At 29.8% G+C, this 17,130-nt stretch overlaps 1 protein-coding gene across 8 annotated transcripts; it reads right to left on the reverse strand.

Annotated features, from left to right (window-relative positions):
• Nucleotides 1–1,432: 1,432 nt before the first annotated feature.
• Set2 (SET domain containing 2) lies at nucleotides 1,433–15,143 on the reverse strand. 8 transcript variants are annotated; one of them, XM_018519239.1, is made up of 16 exons: nucleotides 14,294–15,142; nucleotides 11,706–13,509; nucleotides 11,100–11,476; nucleotides 10,826–11,015; nucleotides 10,516–10,635; nucleotides 7,524–7,652; nucleotides 6,627–6,828; nucleotides 6,422–6,519; nucleotides 6,125–6,293; nucleotides 5,331–5,988; nucleotides 5,164–5,224; nucleotides 4,637–5,025; nucleotides 4,275–4,526; nucleotides 3,748–4,196; nucleotides 1,824–2,159; nucleotides 1,433–1,751 (listed from the first exon to the last, which is right to left on the reverse strand). In XM_018519239.1, exons 2-16 carry the CDS (start codon nucleotides 13,481–13,483, stop codon nucleotides 1,596–1,598), a joined length of 5,364 nt encoding a protein of 1,787 aa, XP_018374741.1. In that variant the 5' UTR covers nucleotides 13,484–13,509; nucleotides 14,294–15,142; the 3' UTR covers nucleotides 1,433–1,595. The 8 variants fall into 8 exon arrangements, with proteins under 8 accessions (XP_018374741.1, XP_018374740.1, XP_018374734.1 ...); XM_018519238.1 differs by having other exon boundaries at nucleotides 10,826–10,955; nucleotides 11,034–11,476; XM_018519232.1 differs by having other exon boundaries at nucleotides 3,748–4,526; nucleotides 10,826–11,476; nucleotides 14,294–14,432; nucleotides 14,862–15,143.
• Nucleotides 15,144–17,130: the final 1,987 nt, after the last annotated feature.

The following is a 17,130-nucleotide window of genomic DNA, read 5'->3' on the forward strand; positions in this document are numbered from 1 at the left end:
CGGGGGATCTGGAAAACTCAGGAATCCTTCATTCGCATTGTCTTCGACCCATTCACGCAAAAAAATTGCTCCTTGGGAACAGTTCCCTTTTTTTTTTAAATCTCCGGTAATTTCTCTCCACTATATGTCAAGTTAAAATAAGAATAAGCTATATATTTGAAAAATTCTTTCTACCACTATTTTCAAAATTTTAATACAGATCATTGCAAATTTTTCTGTTACAATATATTTACAGTTAATTTTCTTTTAAAAATCAAGATATTATCTTGATTTTTAAGAGAAAACATTTAATTGAAAATATCCTCTTAATTTTCTCTCGTAAATGTTTATTAAGATTATCTTCGAAAATAATTAAGAAGAAAAACTGTACATTTATTACGTTTACACGACTCAATTTATGTCGAAGTTATATCATATATTGATATTATGAAACTGGCCAATCATAGCTATTCCTCTGAAGAGTGGAATGACTGTGATTGGGTAATTTTATAACATCGATGTTATAACTTCGGCATAAATCGAGCAGTATAAACGTAGTCATTATAATTGTAAATTATGTAGAAATTTCATAATTTAAATAATTATATAATACGCCATAATAAATAAACTATAAGTAAAATGAATATTTATATTTATTGCTTTGATAACTGGGTGCAAACGTATGCAATATAATTGTTTCACAGTCAAAAATTATGATTCTTTACTTAAAGGATACATTCATTATTTATATACATAAATTGGAAACAATAAAATTGTTCTTAGATGATTACATGGAATTATGTTAACATCGATTAATTATGTCAATATTGTGTCAATTGATGTTAACATTAATTCATATACAATATATAATTTATATATATAAATAGACAGAACTATTGAAAAGATACAGAGCACTATTCTCACAAAAACAATTATTATCAGTAAATGTAGAGTTCTTTTTTATTAAACATTCTACATTGCTTCCGTTTCGAAAATCACACATCACATTTTTGTAACGTATAAAGACAAAATGTCGGTAGTACAAAATTAAATTTATAAATGCAAAATTTATATTTTTATCTTTTGTTCTTTCAGTTTTTATAAATATCAGACAGTCATGAGTCAGCAAGCACAACAGCAACCCAATTAAGCAGTTAAAAATTCATTTATAATCTTAAGTAGTCATTTATAATTATTTACAGAAGTTGCATAACGTATATAAATAAATATTTTTATTGAGTATTAATTTTAAGACACTGATATCGAAAGGTAGGTTCAAATCTTACACAACTATCAGAGTATATAATTTACACTGTGTGTGTATATTGGCATATAAGTTACAATATTTATAAAAGATATACATACCTAGTTAGCATGTATAAATGAACATATGTCAAATTTACACATAAAATATGGGAAATTAAAAATTTGCTAAAATTTATTAACTGCTAAATCATGAAAAAACGTTTATCACGCATATACAAACTTGTCTATTTTACAATAATACAATTACAAAGGTGTATCTACATACGAGCCTAAATATATTTATCTAAATATATTTCGCAGTAGCCGAAGTGCTCGCAATAAATAACAATTTTTCATTTTATAAATTACAGCTAATCCTCATCTGTACCTTTCTGATACACTGCCCCGAACTTGCTCATATACTTACGTACAAAATCTCTTGCTTTATGTTTAACATTTTCATTACATTGCAATTCGTCCACACTTTTACAATGTTTTAATTCTTTTGCAAGTACAAAATGTGTTAACTGTAATAAAATGTGCAATTATAAAGATCACTTTTGTATGATAAATCTGTCATGCTTAAATACTCAACATACCTTTCTAGCTAGATGCTTGAAATCTTCAGTATTAGTTATTCTACCTTGTTTGCAATCATTTTTCCTATATGGATTTAAGAAGTGAACCATCACATTAGCCATGTTTATTCTAAATGTATCTTTAATTTTCCTTTCTGACATAGGAGACATCTCAGCTGATGTTGATTGCAACTTGCTCATTCCATGTCGCGAGTAAGACTTCGATTTATTACTTCGTCTATGTTTTCTTAATTTCTCAACATGATCTTTTAGTTTTGTCCTTTCTTTCTGTCGTCGTAATTTATCTTTCATTTCCTTATACGTTTTATGATCAAGACGATCATCTTCCCTACGTGGCTATAAATAAATACCAATAGATTTATAAAAAAAAACGACAAAGTTATAACAGTTTTAAAATTATATTAGTTGATAAAGGAGGGTAGAATATTTTTCATATTGAAATAAAGTTAATGAATATTCCATTAACAATATAAATAAGGATTTTATTTTTTATTTCAATGTACCAATTTTTCCTTGAATTGTAGTATCATTATTATAACTTTCGGTTGCCATGAAGAAAAATATATAAGAAAATATAGAAATAAAATAATCCCTGAATGGTCGCGAAAAAATGAAATTATATCCTCCTTTATTGTAATATAAAAATGGAACAAGTTTTTTTTTTAAGATTGAATGTTTTATAAAAATTTTAAAAAGTACATTTTAAAATCCTTAATACACGTAAGTGTCAACTGAGTCATTCGTGTTCTATGTATTTCTTTTCTTTTAAATATTAAAAGCACGTGGCTAAATAATGTTCGTTATTCTTTTTCTAAAAAAAAAAGGCTGATGTCTAAGGAACAAGTTTTATGTGACAAGGTACGTTGTCGATTTCCTTTCGTGCGTATCCTTTGGCAAACGCCTCGGAAGTTCAACTTGGGAATATCAACAAATAACCCAATTATATATAGAGTACTTTTTCTGTAGTATTTGAGAAATGTTTATTTCTTTATATTTAATTAATTCCCATTTAGATTGTAAGGATTTAATTATTAAAAAATTTAAATAATTTTGTGCTAAAATGTCGAACTATTACTACTATATTTGTATTGAATGCTATAAATAACATTACAAAATGTTTCTTCTAATTAGTTGTAAAGCCTAATCTACAATATGTAGATTATCTTTACTTCCTATCTCGAAATTTATCTCATGCCTTTTCCTTCTTTTTAACTGCTTTATCGCGTATGCTTCTTGTCTCTTTCGAAGTCAACTTTTATCTCGGGCGACAGAAAACGAAAAAACTGGATAAGAGATAAAAAGGCAAGAAGTGATAAAAACAAGAAACAGAAAACAAAGAGCACATTGTGTATTAGGCTTACATTTTTGTAAGGCAATATTAATGATAAAATGTATTGTTTAAAATATAATATGTACTAAAAAAAAATATATATTAAAATATAATTCAATTTATACCCATTCATATATGTTAAAAAAAAAACATCATTTTCAGGTTACGGAATAATCTAACTTTTTGAACAGTCGACAACCTTAACTTTTTTCTCTTTTATAATTTAAAATATTAACTTTAAGGTATATAACATATTTTTCTTTAAATCACTTATGTTTTACAGTTTTGAATTTTTATATAACAAAGTGCATTTCTCTCATTTTGTAAACACTGCAATTAGTTATAACATTTATACATAATTTCTTTTACATAATTTTGTTAATACATAACTTTATAAATACTTTCTAAGACATCAAATTATGTGTAAGAATCACTTAATAATTTCTGTATACTTGTAAAAGTGATGAAAATTAACCCAAAACACAAACAATTCATCGCGTATAGTAACGGATCGGAAAATCATTGTGTATTAAGGATTAATATTAATATAAATATAAGAACTAAAGATAAATACAAGAACTGAACTATACTTACACTAATAATTCTTTCTTGGACCAATCCATCTCTTCTCTTCTTAGATTCGGGAAACGGCAGTGAACTTCCAGTCAGATTATGACCACTTAATTTTTTAGATACATTTGGCCTAGATGTGCTCAAAGGACTGTCTGTTAGAACGCTACTTGCCTCCATATCATCGTTTCTTTGATCTTCGTTATGATCATCATCAATATCTTCATCATCCTCATTTGATGAACTGGATTCATCACTAGATTCCGAGGTAGACGACGAATCTGGCTGTACTCCAATATGATCGGGTGGTGGAGGTAACCATTGCGATATTCTTTCCTTCGCGTGATAATAGTATGTTCTACCTCTGCTATCCGTCGCACTCTTCCATTTCGGCGGCAAATCTATTGCCGGAACTTCAGGTTGTGGTCGACTCGTAACATTTTCCGTGGATGTAAGATTAGAGAATTGTTGATCTGCGGAATTTTTGATATGGTTATGAAGAAGCGTTTTAATTGATGTAGAAGAAATACCATAAAAAACAGACACTAAACTGTTTGAAAGAGGTAGTTGCCCTTCGGTATACGGTTGTGGATGCGATATCAAAGAGTAGGAAGATGTTTGACTGAACACAGACGTTTGACTTAATGAGTAAGCTACTGGTGGTGGTACACCAGGTGGAATTCCGGATGACATATCGTTTGTCATTGATGATGATAATACATGAGAACTTTGACCTATTATACCAGTAGATGGAGCACTTCCTACATATACAGGAGTACATTGTTGTGTCGCTTCTCCACCATCTATAAAAAGAATATTACACTTCCTGTATTAGATATTTAAATTATATAGATAATTGACTATAACACAATTGTTAATATTTTTGCACACAAAATACATTAACAAATATGACCTTGAGTGGAATAATGTTGCCATTGACCTAGAGTTGGATTATAAAAAACAGGATAACCAGTTTGTGGGTCAACCATGGCAGTAGTATGGGGATCTATACCCAATGCCAAACATCTATTCTCATGTTCTTGCCACGATTCTTGTTGTTGGCGACGTTGCCTTTCTTCCTCTTCTTTTGCAACTTGCAATGCAAATAATTGCCTACGTTCGTACTTTGTCATTCGTGGTATAGGAACTAGACTCCGTTCTTCTACTCTTTTATCTTTCGTTCTACTATGATCAGTTCTACTATGATCAGTTCTACTATGATCAGCTTCTGGAGATTCTCGTCCTCGTCTCCTATCACCACGTTTGTCTATATCACTTCGACTATATCTATCAGATCTATGTCTAAAAGTGAGTAAAAGTTATAAAATTAATAAATTATAATGTTTAACTTAATGTTTTGTTGCAATAGTATATTGTTAAACATCACAAAGATTTGCAAACTTCAATGATACGTTTTTTCTTAAAAATATAAATATATACCTATCATATGACGTGATTCTCTTTTCTTCTTCTTTCTCTAATTCTTCTCTGTATCCTCGATCTACAACAAAAATCTCAATAAAAATCAAAATAATGTTATATAAAGGTTCATACATAACTTTTGACTTTAAATGCCATTAATATTTGAAAATAAAAACATATTTAACCTGCTTCTCTTTCATGTTCCTTCATTTGCTCAATTCTCTCTTTTTTCGGTATTCTAAAAACTTCTTTTAAATTAGACCATTCAGCAAGAAGACTAGAAGCTAAATCGGGAATAAGATCTGTATTCTCTGATTTGACTTCGCTAACAACTGGCAAACAACTTTCGATATTGTTATTACTTTTATCTGGAATGTCATTTAGATGTTCATCAAGACTTTTTTTCTCACTGCTATCAGAATTACTATTCAATTCTTCGCAGGTCATCTTTGATTTAATCTGATCATCTTCTGGAGAATCAGTATTTGGAGAAAGATATAATTTTTTCGCCCATCTTTCAATTACACCATATATTTTACTATCCATTAACATTGTCTTGTTTGGTATTGGCAGTGTATTTAGAGTCTTCAGCACATCCAAGCGAAATTGTTGAGCTTCTTCCGATTCATTTGTAGCAATATCCATAACATAACTCCAAATCAAACGTAATCCGTGATAATCCAAGAACAATCTTCGACATGGTTGTTCCCCACTTTGAATGAGACGTAACAAACGTGTTCTGTGTTCTAATTCTCTGCTACGAACCATTAACCTACTTAATGTTAAAGTGTGCACACGGTTTTTCAAACCACCTGAGCATAATTTATCTATTTCTTCCTCCAACTAAAATAAAATGTAAAAGAATAAAGTAATGAAGAAGTCATTGCTTAAAAAATCACGTTCATTCTTGTAATATTACTATTATTATTTTATTATATAATGCTATTACTACTATTATTATTTGTTGAATTATACTTACATCCTCGTCCTCCATATAATCATCAGCTGGTTTCTTTTCTTCCATCTCCTTCTTCGTATCTTTTTCCTCTGTTTCTTCCTTTTCAATTTTCTCCTTCTCTTCTTCTGGCGTTTCACCTATCCAACCTCGACAATTCAGTGCTTCACAATAACACTTCTGAGCTTCTTTGCTATTATTAAAACATATAACAAATTATACTAATAAAAATAGAGACATACATTTCTATATATATAATGCACACGTAAGTAGATAGCTATTAGTAACTATTAATATAAAAATATCATTTAAAAAACGTACCCATAACGTTGAAAATGATAGTCAAATGTAATTTCTTCGCCAGCAGCTATGAATTTTTTGTTAAAAAAGCCTATTCGTAATTCCCCATTTACTGTCCACTAAAAAAGTATTTAGTTATTATGAAACAATCAGCACATTGTTCTGATATTAAAAAAAATTATTTTTGTATTAATAATAATAATTGTAGGACAAAACACAAACTCACCTTTTGCGTCTCCGCATTTGGATCACAGCTGTGATTAATGAATCGGGATATATTTCCTTTCATCGTAGCATCTATAATCTGATCAGATTTCAACGCCATAAAATAGTAATGTCTGTTTTTATCTTTGGAGTATTCTTTTGCTCGACGTCTAAAATCCTTTGGGTCTACAACTTCACCTACATATTCCATTATAAATTCGCCCCTGCAATTGTAAAAGCAATATAAAAATAATAAACGTTTTTACTTATCATATATAATAGAATCAGACTCCTACAAAATTTAACAAATTAAAGTATTAAAAGTTCGGGGAAGTAGGAGTCAATGCGATAGTTAGTGCGCTAATATAATATTAGACATAAATTTTTATTGTCTCTTCTATTAGACATACATTTACTTTCGTACGCATTTTGACTTGATTTAAGTCATTCTCAACGAAATACATAAATTAAATATAAAACTATTCTGCAATCTGTGCAATCCTGGTGCCAACCATCTGTCTTACTGCGCAGGCTCACCTGGTAAGTGATTATTCATGTTCGTTTCTGTACATACAATTGACTAACCATGATAGAACACAAAGAAACATCGCAATAAGGCAGATGGTTGGCATCAGGATTGCACAGATTGCAGGCTACTTTTATATTTAATTTATGTATTTCGTTAAGAATGACTTAAATCAAGTCAAAACGCATATGAAAGTAAATGTATGTCTAACAGAAGAGATAATAAAAATTTATGTCTAATATTAGTGCACTAACTACCACGTTGACTTTTACTTATCATGTTTTATTTATATAGTATATATTATATATTGTTATTTTTACAATTATTAATTTTTGTTAAGAACAGAAATTGAGATATTTTTGTTCTTAAAATTTTACTTAAAATTTTACTTACGCCATTATGTCAACAACAGCACGTAATCCAAAACCTTTCTTCTCTGTTCGAAAAACTTCGCATTTGGCATATTGACAATTTTGAAATCTTTTATTTGTACATCTATCACCTACTACGCATCTAGGTCCACTAACAAATATTAAAATAACATTATTACCTCAATCTAATTTATTTCTGTTTTGCTATATGTATGGTGTCTCGGTATCTCATCGCTGAAGATAAATATTCTAAAGACAAATTTTTTATAACATTTTAAAACGAAAAGTCTAAATATAAAAATATTGAGATTATGATAGTTTTCAAATGAGTTTAAAAATTACAAATGGCAGGGCCAAAATTTCGCGCATTCAGGGATGGCAAAATAGTCAGTAAAAAGATATTGGGTGCATCTAGAAATGACTTGATTGCTCACTGAGCAGGAAAGGAATTAATATATTTATTTATTATAATATTCATAATGTAGAATAACTTATCTGCTATAAATAATCTTTAATATTATATTTCTCACTTATTACTGTTTATTATTTCTTTAAGACCTTGAGAGCCTGAATTCAGTGAGCTATGTGAGCGCAATTTTATGTCGCTCATACGATTCACTGAGCGCTCACACCCTCATGGCCTTAAAGAAATAATAAACAATAATAAGTAATAAATATAATATTAAAGATTATTTATAACATTACGAATATTCTATATTACAAATATTATAATAAATAAACATATTAATTCCTTTCTCAGTGAGCGCTCAGTGAACGGTCGTCGCTTCTGGATGGACCCATTGAATTTTGTTATTGTAAAAAATATGAATTTCGAGGAAGTACCTTCTCTCTCTCACACTGATCATCTTGCCATTTCTAAGCGCGCGAAATTTTGGCTCTGCCATTCGTAATTTTTAAACTCTTTCCATCTAAATTATAGCCTCGACATTTTCATATTAAACTTTTTGTCTAAAAATACTTTAAAAAAATTTCGTCTAAAAAATCTGTCTTTAAAATATTAGCGTCAGTAATGGGACACCCTGTATATATACATATACCTTAATCTATGTATTCTATTATACAGGGTGTCCGAAAAGTATGGAAACGGTCGAATATCTCGAATATCTCGAGAAATACACATCGGATCAGAAATCTGAAAATATACGTATTCAATATACGTTTTCAAAAAAGCTATCTTTTGACATCTAACATGACTCCCCACCCCCACCCGCTGTGGGTGAAAGAGAGGGTAAGTTTAAAATTTTAAATGGGAACCCCCATTTTTTATTGCAGATTTCGCTTCTTCAGAAAAAGTTACATAAATTTTACCTATTACAAACATTTTTTTATGACAGATGGCGCTGTAATCAACGAAATTAAAAAATGAGTCTAAAACGTTTAAAATATCTCAAGAAATACTCAACGGAGTATATTCTCATCCTGGAGGTGGATGGGCGGGTAACTTTTCGATTTTGATTTTTTCTTTTTCTATCAAAGCCATTATGCCCAATTACAACGACAGACAGAATACTGAATAAAAAAGATGGATTTTTAAGCAAATAGTGAGAAGAAAACGGAATTAAACAATTAGTTAGAAGAACTTAAACTGGTATAAATACATACACACATATGCAACATTAAAAAGATAAGTATGTATTTCCAATACAAATTTTGCTTGGAAACATACATACATGTATGAAAGTTCAAACACAGAAAGTTAATGTTTAGGCTGGAATTTTGTGCAATAAAATTATTGGGACTTTCATCATCTAAAATATTTTCACATCTGCGGAGGGCTCTTTGCACAGAAAAACATTTCTAATGAATACATATGTATTATGTAGTATGGAACATTCATTGAACTCATTGCTACGACTTGCCCACCGGAAAATCTTCTGAGTCTCGAGGAAACGAAATATGCGGCCCTGTTGAAAAAGTACGAAAACGTACGATTCGCGTACGAAAGAACCTTGTGTCGTTTCGATGAAGGTGACCCATAGAATAAACATTAGAAATTTCTCTTCGTGTGTGGTTGAACTTTCAAGTATTTCACGGCTATTTGATACAACATCTCGCCGCCAGAATGCAACATTCTCGCTGTCCCTGATTACGGCTTTCTCGATGTACATATTTAACGAACATTATAAGGCGGAAGACCGAGCAAAATTTGTATTGCGTGTGAACCGAGTAATGCGATCATACTGCGTTTATCTTATGACAATTATCTTTTTAACATTTCTATCAGTTTAATTTCTTCTAACTAATTATTTAATATTTTTTCTGTTTTTTTTTTCATTATTTGCTTAACATTTCTTCCATTTTTAAAAATTCTGTATTCTGTCTCTCGTTGTAATTGGGCATATGTATGTATGTATGTCTTTGACAGAAAAAGAAAAAATCAAAATCGAAGTTACCATCCCATCCACCTCCAGGGTGAGAATATGCTCCGTTGAGTATTTCTTGAGATATTTTAAACGTTTTAGATTCATTTTTTAATTTCGCTGATTACAGCGCCATCTGTCATAAAAAAAATGTTTGTGATAGGTAAAATTTACGTAACTTTTTCTGAATAAGCAAAATCTGCAATAAAAAATGGGGGTTCCCATTTAAATTTTTAAACTTACCCACTCTTTCACCCACAGCGGGTGGGGGTGGGGGGTCATGTTAGATGTCAAAAGATAGCTTTTTTGAAAACGTATATTGAATACGTATATTTTCAGATTTCTGATCCGATGTGTATTTCTCGAGATATTCGACCGTTTCCACACTTTTCGGACACCCTGTATATTTACATATTCTATTTAAAGAAAAACATTACTTTATCTCATTAAATCTTTGCACCTTGTATCATGTGCAAAAATATTAATGAGATAAAGTAATGTTTCTTTTTAAATAAAATGTGTATATAATAGAATATATATATTAAGGTATAATAAATATCTTTGCACCCCGTATCATACGTAAAAATATATGTAAATTGTAAAATTAAAACTTTATTAAAAATAAATACTTACCATTCTATCATGAGAAGTCTATTAAGGCAATCTTCCCCACAACCAAGTTCTCCTCTCTCAATTTCTTCTTCAGTTAAGAAGCAATCACATACCATTCTTTTGGTTTCCTTGTTTGTATATCTAATAACAAATGTTATAAATATTTAATATCTTATGAATATATAAAATAATTATATATATATGTATATATATATATATATACACATTATATTCACACAAACACACGCGTACGCATACGCATGCACGCACGCACGCACACGCACACATATAAATGTATTATTTTAAAGACTTAATTCTAAATTCTACATACCTTTCTGTAAGATATAAATTTTCATATAAGTGCTCAAACTGACTTAGCCTTTCTTCCATTTCTCTATCTTCTGTTTCGAGAACCATCGGCAACGAAATCTTTGCTCCTATAGTTTTTGGAATTTGTGCTACTGTTGAAATAGTAGAAACATTACTGGATATCTCTGGTACATCTTTAATTTGCCCTATTTCTGTACAAAATTTTATACTTGTATTAACAGCATTATGTTTTAATTCTGATGATGTAGATTCTCCTATATTTATTGGTGCATTACGTCCTGATTCAGATTGAAGTGCAATAGATGCTCCAAGCATTGACACAGGGGCAATGATAGATCCAAATCCTGCATTTGATCCACCCATTTCAAGCTCACTCGATCTTCGCCAACGGGATTTTACTTTAACTGGTTTTGAAGAGTCAGAATCATATCCTGTGGTACTATAACTAGTACTTAAAGGTGTTAAAGTATCAATCGACGTTGAAATCTTGTTAAAGTTAATTTCTTTATCACACTGAGTCTCAAAGTTATCTATTTTTACTTCCTGAGTAATTGAAGAATTCGTATTATTAACAACTTTTTCTTTTTCTTGCTGAAGAATAGCTTTTGAGGTGTCTATATTAGGTTTTGTAACCAAACCACGTCCGCGAGATCTAAAAATAAGTTAATTTTTTTCACATTAAAATCTGTAAACAGAGGATATATAAAAAAATATTTATCTATATATGAAACTAAATATTAAAAAATTTTTTAAATATATTTTTTACTGCAATTATTTATTAAAGTTAATAAAAATAAACATAAATTGTCATCATATTAAAATAATTTAAATATCTGCTATAAATTTTTTATATCCCAAAGTTAAATTATTTTATTTCATACCTTTGTTTCATCAATCCAATAGACCGAATTCTACTACTTCGTCTTACACCTGAACTGTTTGAACTATTTTCAGAACTTGTATCAGTGCTTCCACTACGACCTCTGAATTCCATTTTTTTGTCAACATCATTCGTATTGTTAATTGCATTTTTGATATCAAATTCCCGTCCTTTATAATTAGTAAGGGATGATAATGTATCGTTACTATTTTCACTGCTGCTGCATAGTTTGATATCTTCATTATCAACTTTATTATTATCTCCTTCACTATCTTGATATTCATCAGTAGTTGTTAAATATTCTGAATTCTTTTGCTGACTTGTACTCTTCTTGTCTTGTGTAATTTTCGATTTTAATGAAACTCGATCTGTACATTCAAGTCTATCAATGCAAGAGTTGGATTCTAAAATATTTTGTTCTTGATTATTAATATTGTTAGGTTCTACAGTTTTCGAGAATATTTCCTTATCGTTAGAACTAACAGAATCATTCGAGCGATGCAACTGTTCCATCTTATCCAATATTGACGAACTACTTTCGTCATCAATATTTAGCTGTACTGGAGACAGTTTTTCCATATTTAAAGGAGTTTGTATCAGAGAATCAGCGCTTTCCACACTAGACAGATCATTCACTAATTTTTGTATTTCTTGTGAAGATTCACTTATCTGCATATTTGCTAGTTTATTATCAATTTTATTAAAAGAATCTTCCTTTGACGAATTTACACTCATATTTTTTGCTTCCAAGTCTTTACATTCCCGCTTGTAATTATCTTCTTCAGTAGAAGAACCAGAATCATCTTTAGTGGAACATAAATAAATTTTGCTGGCCATTGATTCTGAAATTTCCTTTGTAATTTTATCATAAATTGTCTTTTTTTGTTTTTTACTACTTCCACCTTCTAATAAAACTTTTTTTTTATTGATATAAGATTTATCTGTATTAGAATTTGTGGCATTATTATTGCCACTACTGCATGAAGTTACCAATTCATCAGTATGTATGGCTGATATGGAATTTTCTGATTTATTCATATGTACACTATTCATAACATTTTTTTTAACAGCATGATATTCAGTGTTCAAAATTTTTTCTGACTTAGATATCATAGATTCATTACCATCCTCGTTCTGTATCACAGTAAATTCTACAAAATTTTTATTTTCTAGATTAGATTCGTTTTCAAGTAATACCTCTTCAACTATAACATCACTCTGTGCCAAAGAATAATGGTTGTCTCCAACATCTTGCTCCACTTGCATTTCTTCACAAATTATCATTTCCTCTATGACCTCTTCTGACCACGTTTCAGCCTTGGTTGATGCAGGTATAGATGCAGGTAAAGATTCATTGCTTGGACTTGGATTACCAATAACAACTTGCTGTACATCCTCTGGACTAAGTTTTTCTGAATTTTTAATCATATTATCCATATCATCTTGACTGTCACTTTCACCCGTATCTCGTTTATGTTGAATAGCATTGTATAAAGCATATTCACTATTTACAATTACACTGTTGCTGGAAGTACCTTTATATTTGTTATGTTTCTTCAGAGAATTTTGATTTTTCTTTAAAAGAACTTGGCTATGACCTTCGCTAGTAGACTTAAACTCTTCTGAACTGTTTGAGCAAGATGTTTGCGTGATGTATCCATTTATCTTTTTTTCCTCTAATTGCTTCTTAGCTATTTGTCTGCTAGATTTACGTACAGGTATATATTTATGAGACGATTTCTCAGATGCTTTTACTTCAGTTTTACGTCTGCGTGCCATTTTGATTCCATATATACTCTCTCAGTCTGGAATAATTAAGATTAGTATACAATTTGTTGTAAAAAAAAAACTGATTTTGTTTAAATGAAATATAACATATCTTCTATGTAAAATATAATCTAAGATAGATACTAGAATAAATACATATAAATACCTAATAATATATTTGCTCTATTATATTATATTCCTTACGGACTATAGATTACAAAATAATTTTGCAATCATTTAATATCACAATAAATTTTGGAAGAGACTATTGAACAGCTATGAAAAACTCAATTCTAAAATATAAAAGTATGCAGATCATTAAAGTCTTGCTCTATCAAGCCCATATCAAGATAGGGAATACAATTTTTATATAAGGCAAAATATCAGGAAATTAATAATTCATCAATCGTCTAAATAAAATATTATATAAAAATATGCTTCCAAATGTTATAATATAAATTCAGTTGTAAACAGAGGTCAAAGGAATAAATGAACAAACATATTTCAAGGTTAATCAAGGCAATTTGTTTTGCATTTAAAACTGAAGATATAACTGAAAAATTGTCATTATACATATACATACTTAAAATATATTGTTTTCTCTTCATCTCCTACTTTTTCTCTTAAAGTAGTTGTGAATTAAAAATCCACAGACAATATATGATTGGTGCAAATGAAAAAAAGCTCCTGAGAACTTGCTGACGATCTAATTGTAAGTCAATTGTACACTATCATAAAGCAAGCATCATAATCACTCTTGCATAGGAAACCAATCACTACATCTGTACTTCCACTTTGACCAAGTAATAACAGCTTACTCACTGTATGCTTCTAAAATTGTGTCTGGCGATTCCAGTAAAAAACTCATTGTTTAGGATACTCAACAACTGTTCCCAAATAAATGCTGTATCGTAGTTCTCCAATTTACCGACATAATCAGGAGTGTGAGACGTGGGTTGTGCTAGAAAAGTGAATACTGTTGGGACGGCTGCGTGCGGGGAGGCGGCTCGGCAGGACCGTGAGTTACTTTTCCAGTTTGACGTCAAATGGACTTCCACGTAAACAATCGCAGCACGTCGTACATCGACGAGCTCCTTCTTGCTCCTCGGGGTTTTTCTCGCGCTATCTACGAAGCGTGTGGCTCGGCGCTCGTCACGTTTGGCACTAAACGAATTTCAACTCCGTGATCCTCGTGGGGGCCCCCCTCACGCTTGGCTGAAAAAAATCCTCGTTTCGGCAGACGTTAAATGCGTCGAGAAAAGCCCATTGCGTTTGTAAGTGTTAAAGGACTCGTGAAGGAAAGTATATATCGTCAATGTACAACATTCTGAGCATGTATATACTCTTGTCGCTACCGAATACCGCCTCTCCTCACTCCGTGCAAACTCACCAAAACTCACTGTCGCAAACGAAACTCAGCGTTAACAACGACCTGTAGTGGCAGTATCACGAACTTATGGATGAAGGAATAATCGAGCTACTTTAAATGGAAATTATTTATAAACGAAAAATATTAACTACGTTATGTTATGTATATTTTAATCAATGCATCTCTTGTGTACGTTGACAGTGAAGTCATCAACAATATGGCGTATTTTAAATGGTCTTTCTCTTTCATCTGTTTACTCTTTCGTCTGTCAAAGCTAGAAAGCGGGAAAAGACACAAATTTAAAATATTTACGAATTAGACGAGAAATATATATATATATATATATGTAATTTTTTAAGATATTTTTATAAAATGAGATTACGTATTTATTGTAATATTATTTAACATTGTAAATTTATATGTTTCATAATATATAAATATAAATAATTCTTTGAAAATAATTAAATTCTACTAATTCATCCTGTATTATATAAAGTACCCCATAAAAACCTCAATAAGACTTAAGGGTAGATTCCCGAGGTAATTTTGAAATGAAAATCCTAATATCAAAACATAGATTACATTTTGCATTGTACTACACTTGAATGCGCGATTTTTAGACGGTATGATTCGCTAACTTTAAGTACTTATATTATATTCAATATAAACATTAGAGTTAAGATATTCCCTCGAAATGATCTCAGGAATCGACCTTTAAACGTTGTTATCTTTACAGGACATCCATCTGTTTCTTCATATACTTTAGAAATATTGAAATTAAATATATAGATAACATTATTAAATAATTAATTTCTCTCATTGTTTCATATTCAATTCATAGAAGCGAGAACGAGAGAGATATATAAATACTTTCATTTATTTAAAATATATAATAAGTATAAAACAAGAGAAAATGCAAATATGTGTGCATATTTCATAGATATTATCTTATATATATATTCTATTTCTTAAAAATTATCTTGTATGTCTTTTCTACTTTACACATCATACATTTCCTAAAAATCATTCTTGTTTAGAATTACAAACTGTCAGTCTTTTAATTTCGTGTATATGATTATATCATTCCTTATTTTATGTATTCCTTTATATTTTACAATATTAAGACTAAAATGTAAGGGGAAGTAGGAGTCAGCGCGATAATCGTTGCGCAAGTATAATAATGGAAATTTTTATATGTCCATTTTTAATGTAAAGTATAACAATATAAAAAGTTGGTATAAAATCCATACGCGTTTTAATTTACTTCAAGTCATTCTCAACGGTATCAATATAATTATAATTTACAATTTGGCACCATGGTTGATGCACTACTTGTATTAAATTAGAATTATATTGATATACCGTTGAGGATGACTTGAAGTAAGTCGAAACGCGTACGGATTTTATATCAACTTTTTATATTGTTATATTTTACATTAAAAATGGACATATAAAAATTTCCATTATTATTATACTTGCGCAACGATTACCGCGCTGACTCCTACTTCTCCTTACATTTTAGTCTTTATATTATTAAATATCAAGAAGTCCTTTGACATTAATTGTTATTCTTTATATTTCAATGTATACTCTCATGCTATTAGAAAATATTGTCAATCTGAACTTCTGAACACGATAGTCATAATTCATGATATTCAATCATTTCGATTATTTCCTCTTATGGCTGTGTTCAGAAATTTTACCCCGGTGCACCCAAGTATCACTTCATCTTTGTTTAACATTCGATAAATAATAAGAATAAAATGATATCTGGGTACACCCGAGTGAAGTTTCTAAATGCGATCTGTAATGATAACGTAAAACTGATAGAACCAATAATTATTTCATTTCTAAAAATATAATCATTTCTCGGATAAAATTTAAAATAAAAAAAATTTACATATAAACGTTTCATAAAATAATTATAAGATATTAAGAAATTATGTTAGCTTTATAATATTTTATCTTGTTAATACAACTTAGGCAATATATGTGAAGATATGGTCATCATAACATTTTATGAATTTTCATGATATTTAGGAATAATGTATGGTTCTCTCGAATTTTAAGCTGCTTGCAATGAAAACATAAATGTACTATTTATTATAACAATCGTGTACTGTTCAAGATAAAAATAAAAATTATTTATACGTCACGAAAATGATCCCACATAAGTGAGAATATCCTATTTTACAACTAATTGCCCATAAAAAATAAAATACAATAGAATACATCTCTAAATAAGTAAGTAATAAAATTATATATATATATACATATAAAACAATTTCTG

Source organism: Trachymyrmex cornetzi, unplaced genomic scaffold (assembly GCF_001594075.2).
Source record: "Trachymyrmex cornetzi isolate Tcor2-1 unplaced genomic scaffold, Tcor1.1 scaffold824, whole genome shotgun sequence".
NCBI lineage: Eukaryota > Metazoa > Arthropoda > Insecta > Hymenoptera > Formicidae > Trachymyrmex > Trachymyrmex cornetzi.

Excerpts from the sequence above, each read along its gene's own strand:
- Set2 (XM_018519232.1), bottom strand. The coding sequence starts at position 13,483 with ATGGCACGCAGACGTAAAACTGAAGTAAAAGCATCTGAGAAATCGTCT. Across the intron at positions 7,653-10,515 it reads AGACTTCTCATGATAGAATG|TGGACCTAGATGCGTAGTAG; the intron begins GTAAGTATTTAT and ends AATATTTGTTAG. Across the intron at positions 6,829-7,523 it reads GCTGTTGTTGACATAATGGC|GGGCGAATTTATAATGGAAT; the intron begins GTAAGTAAAATT and ends TTACAATTGCAG.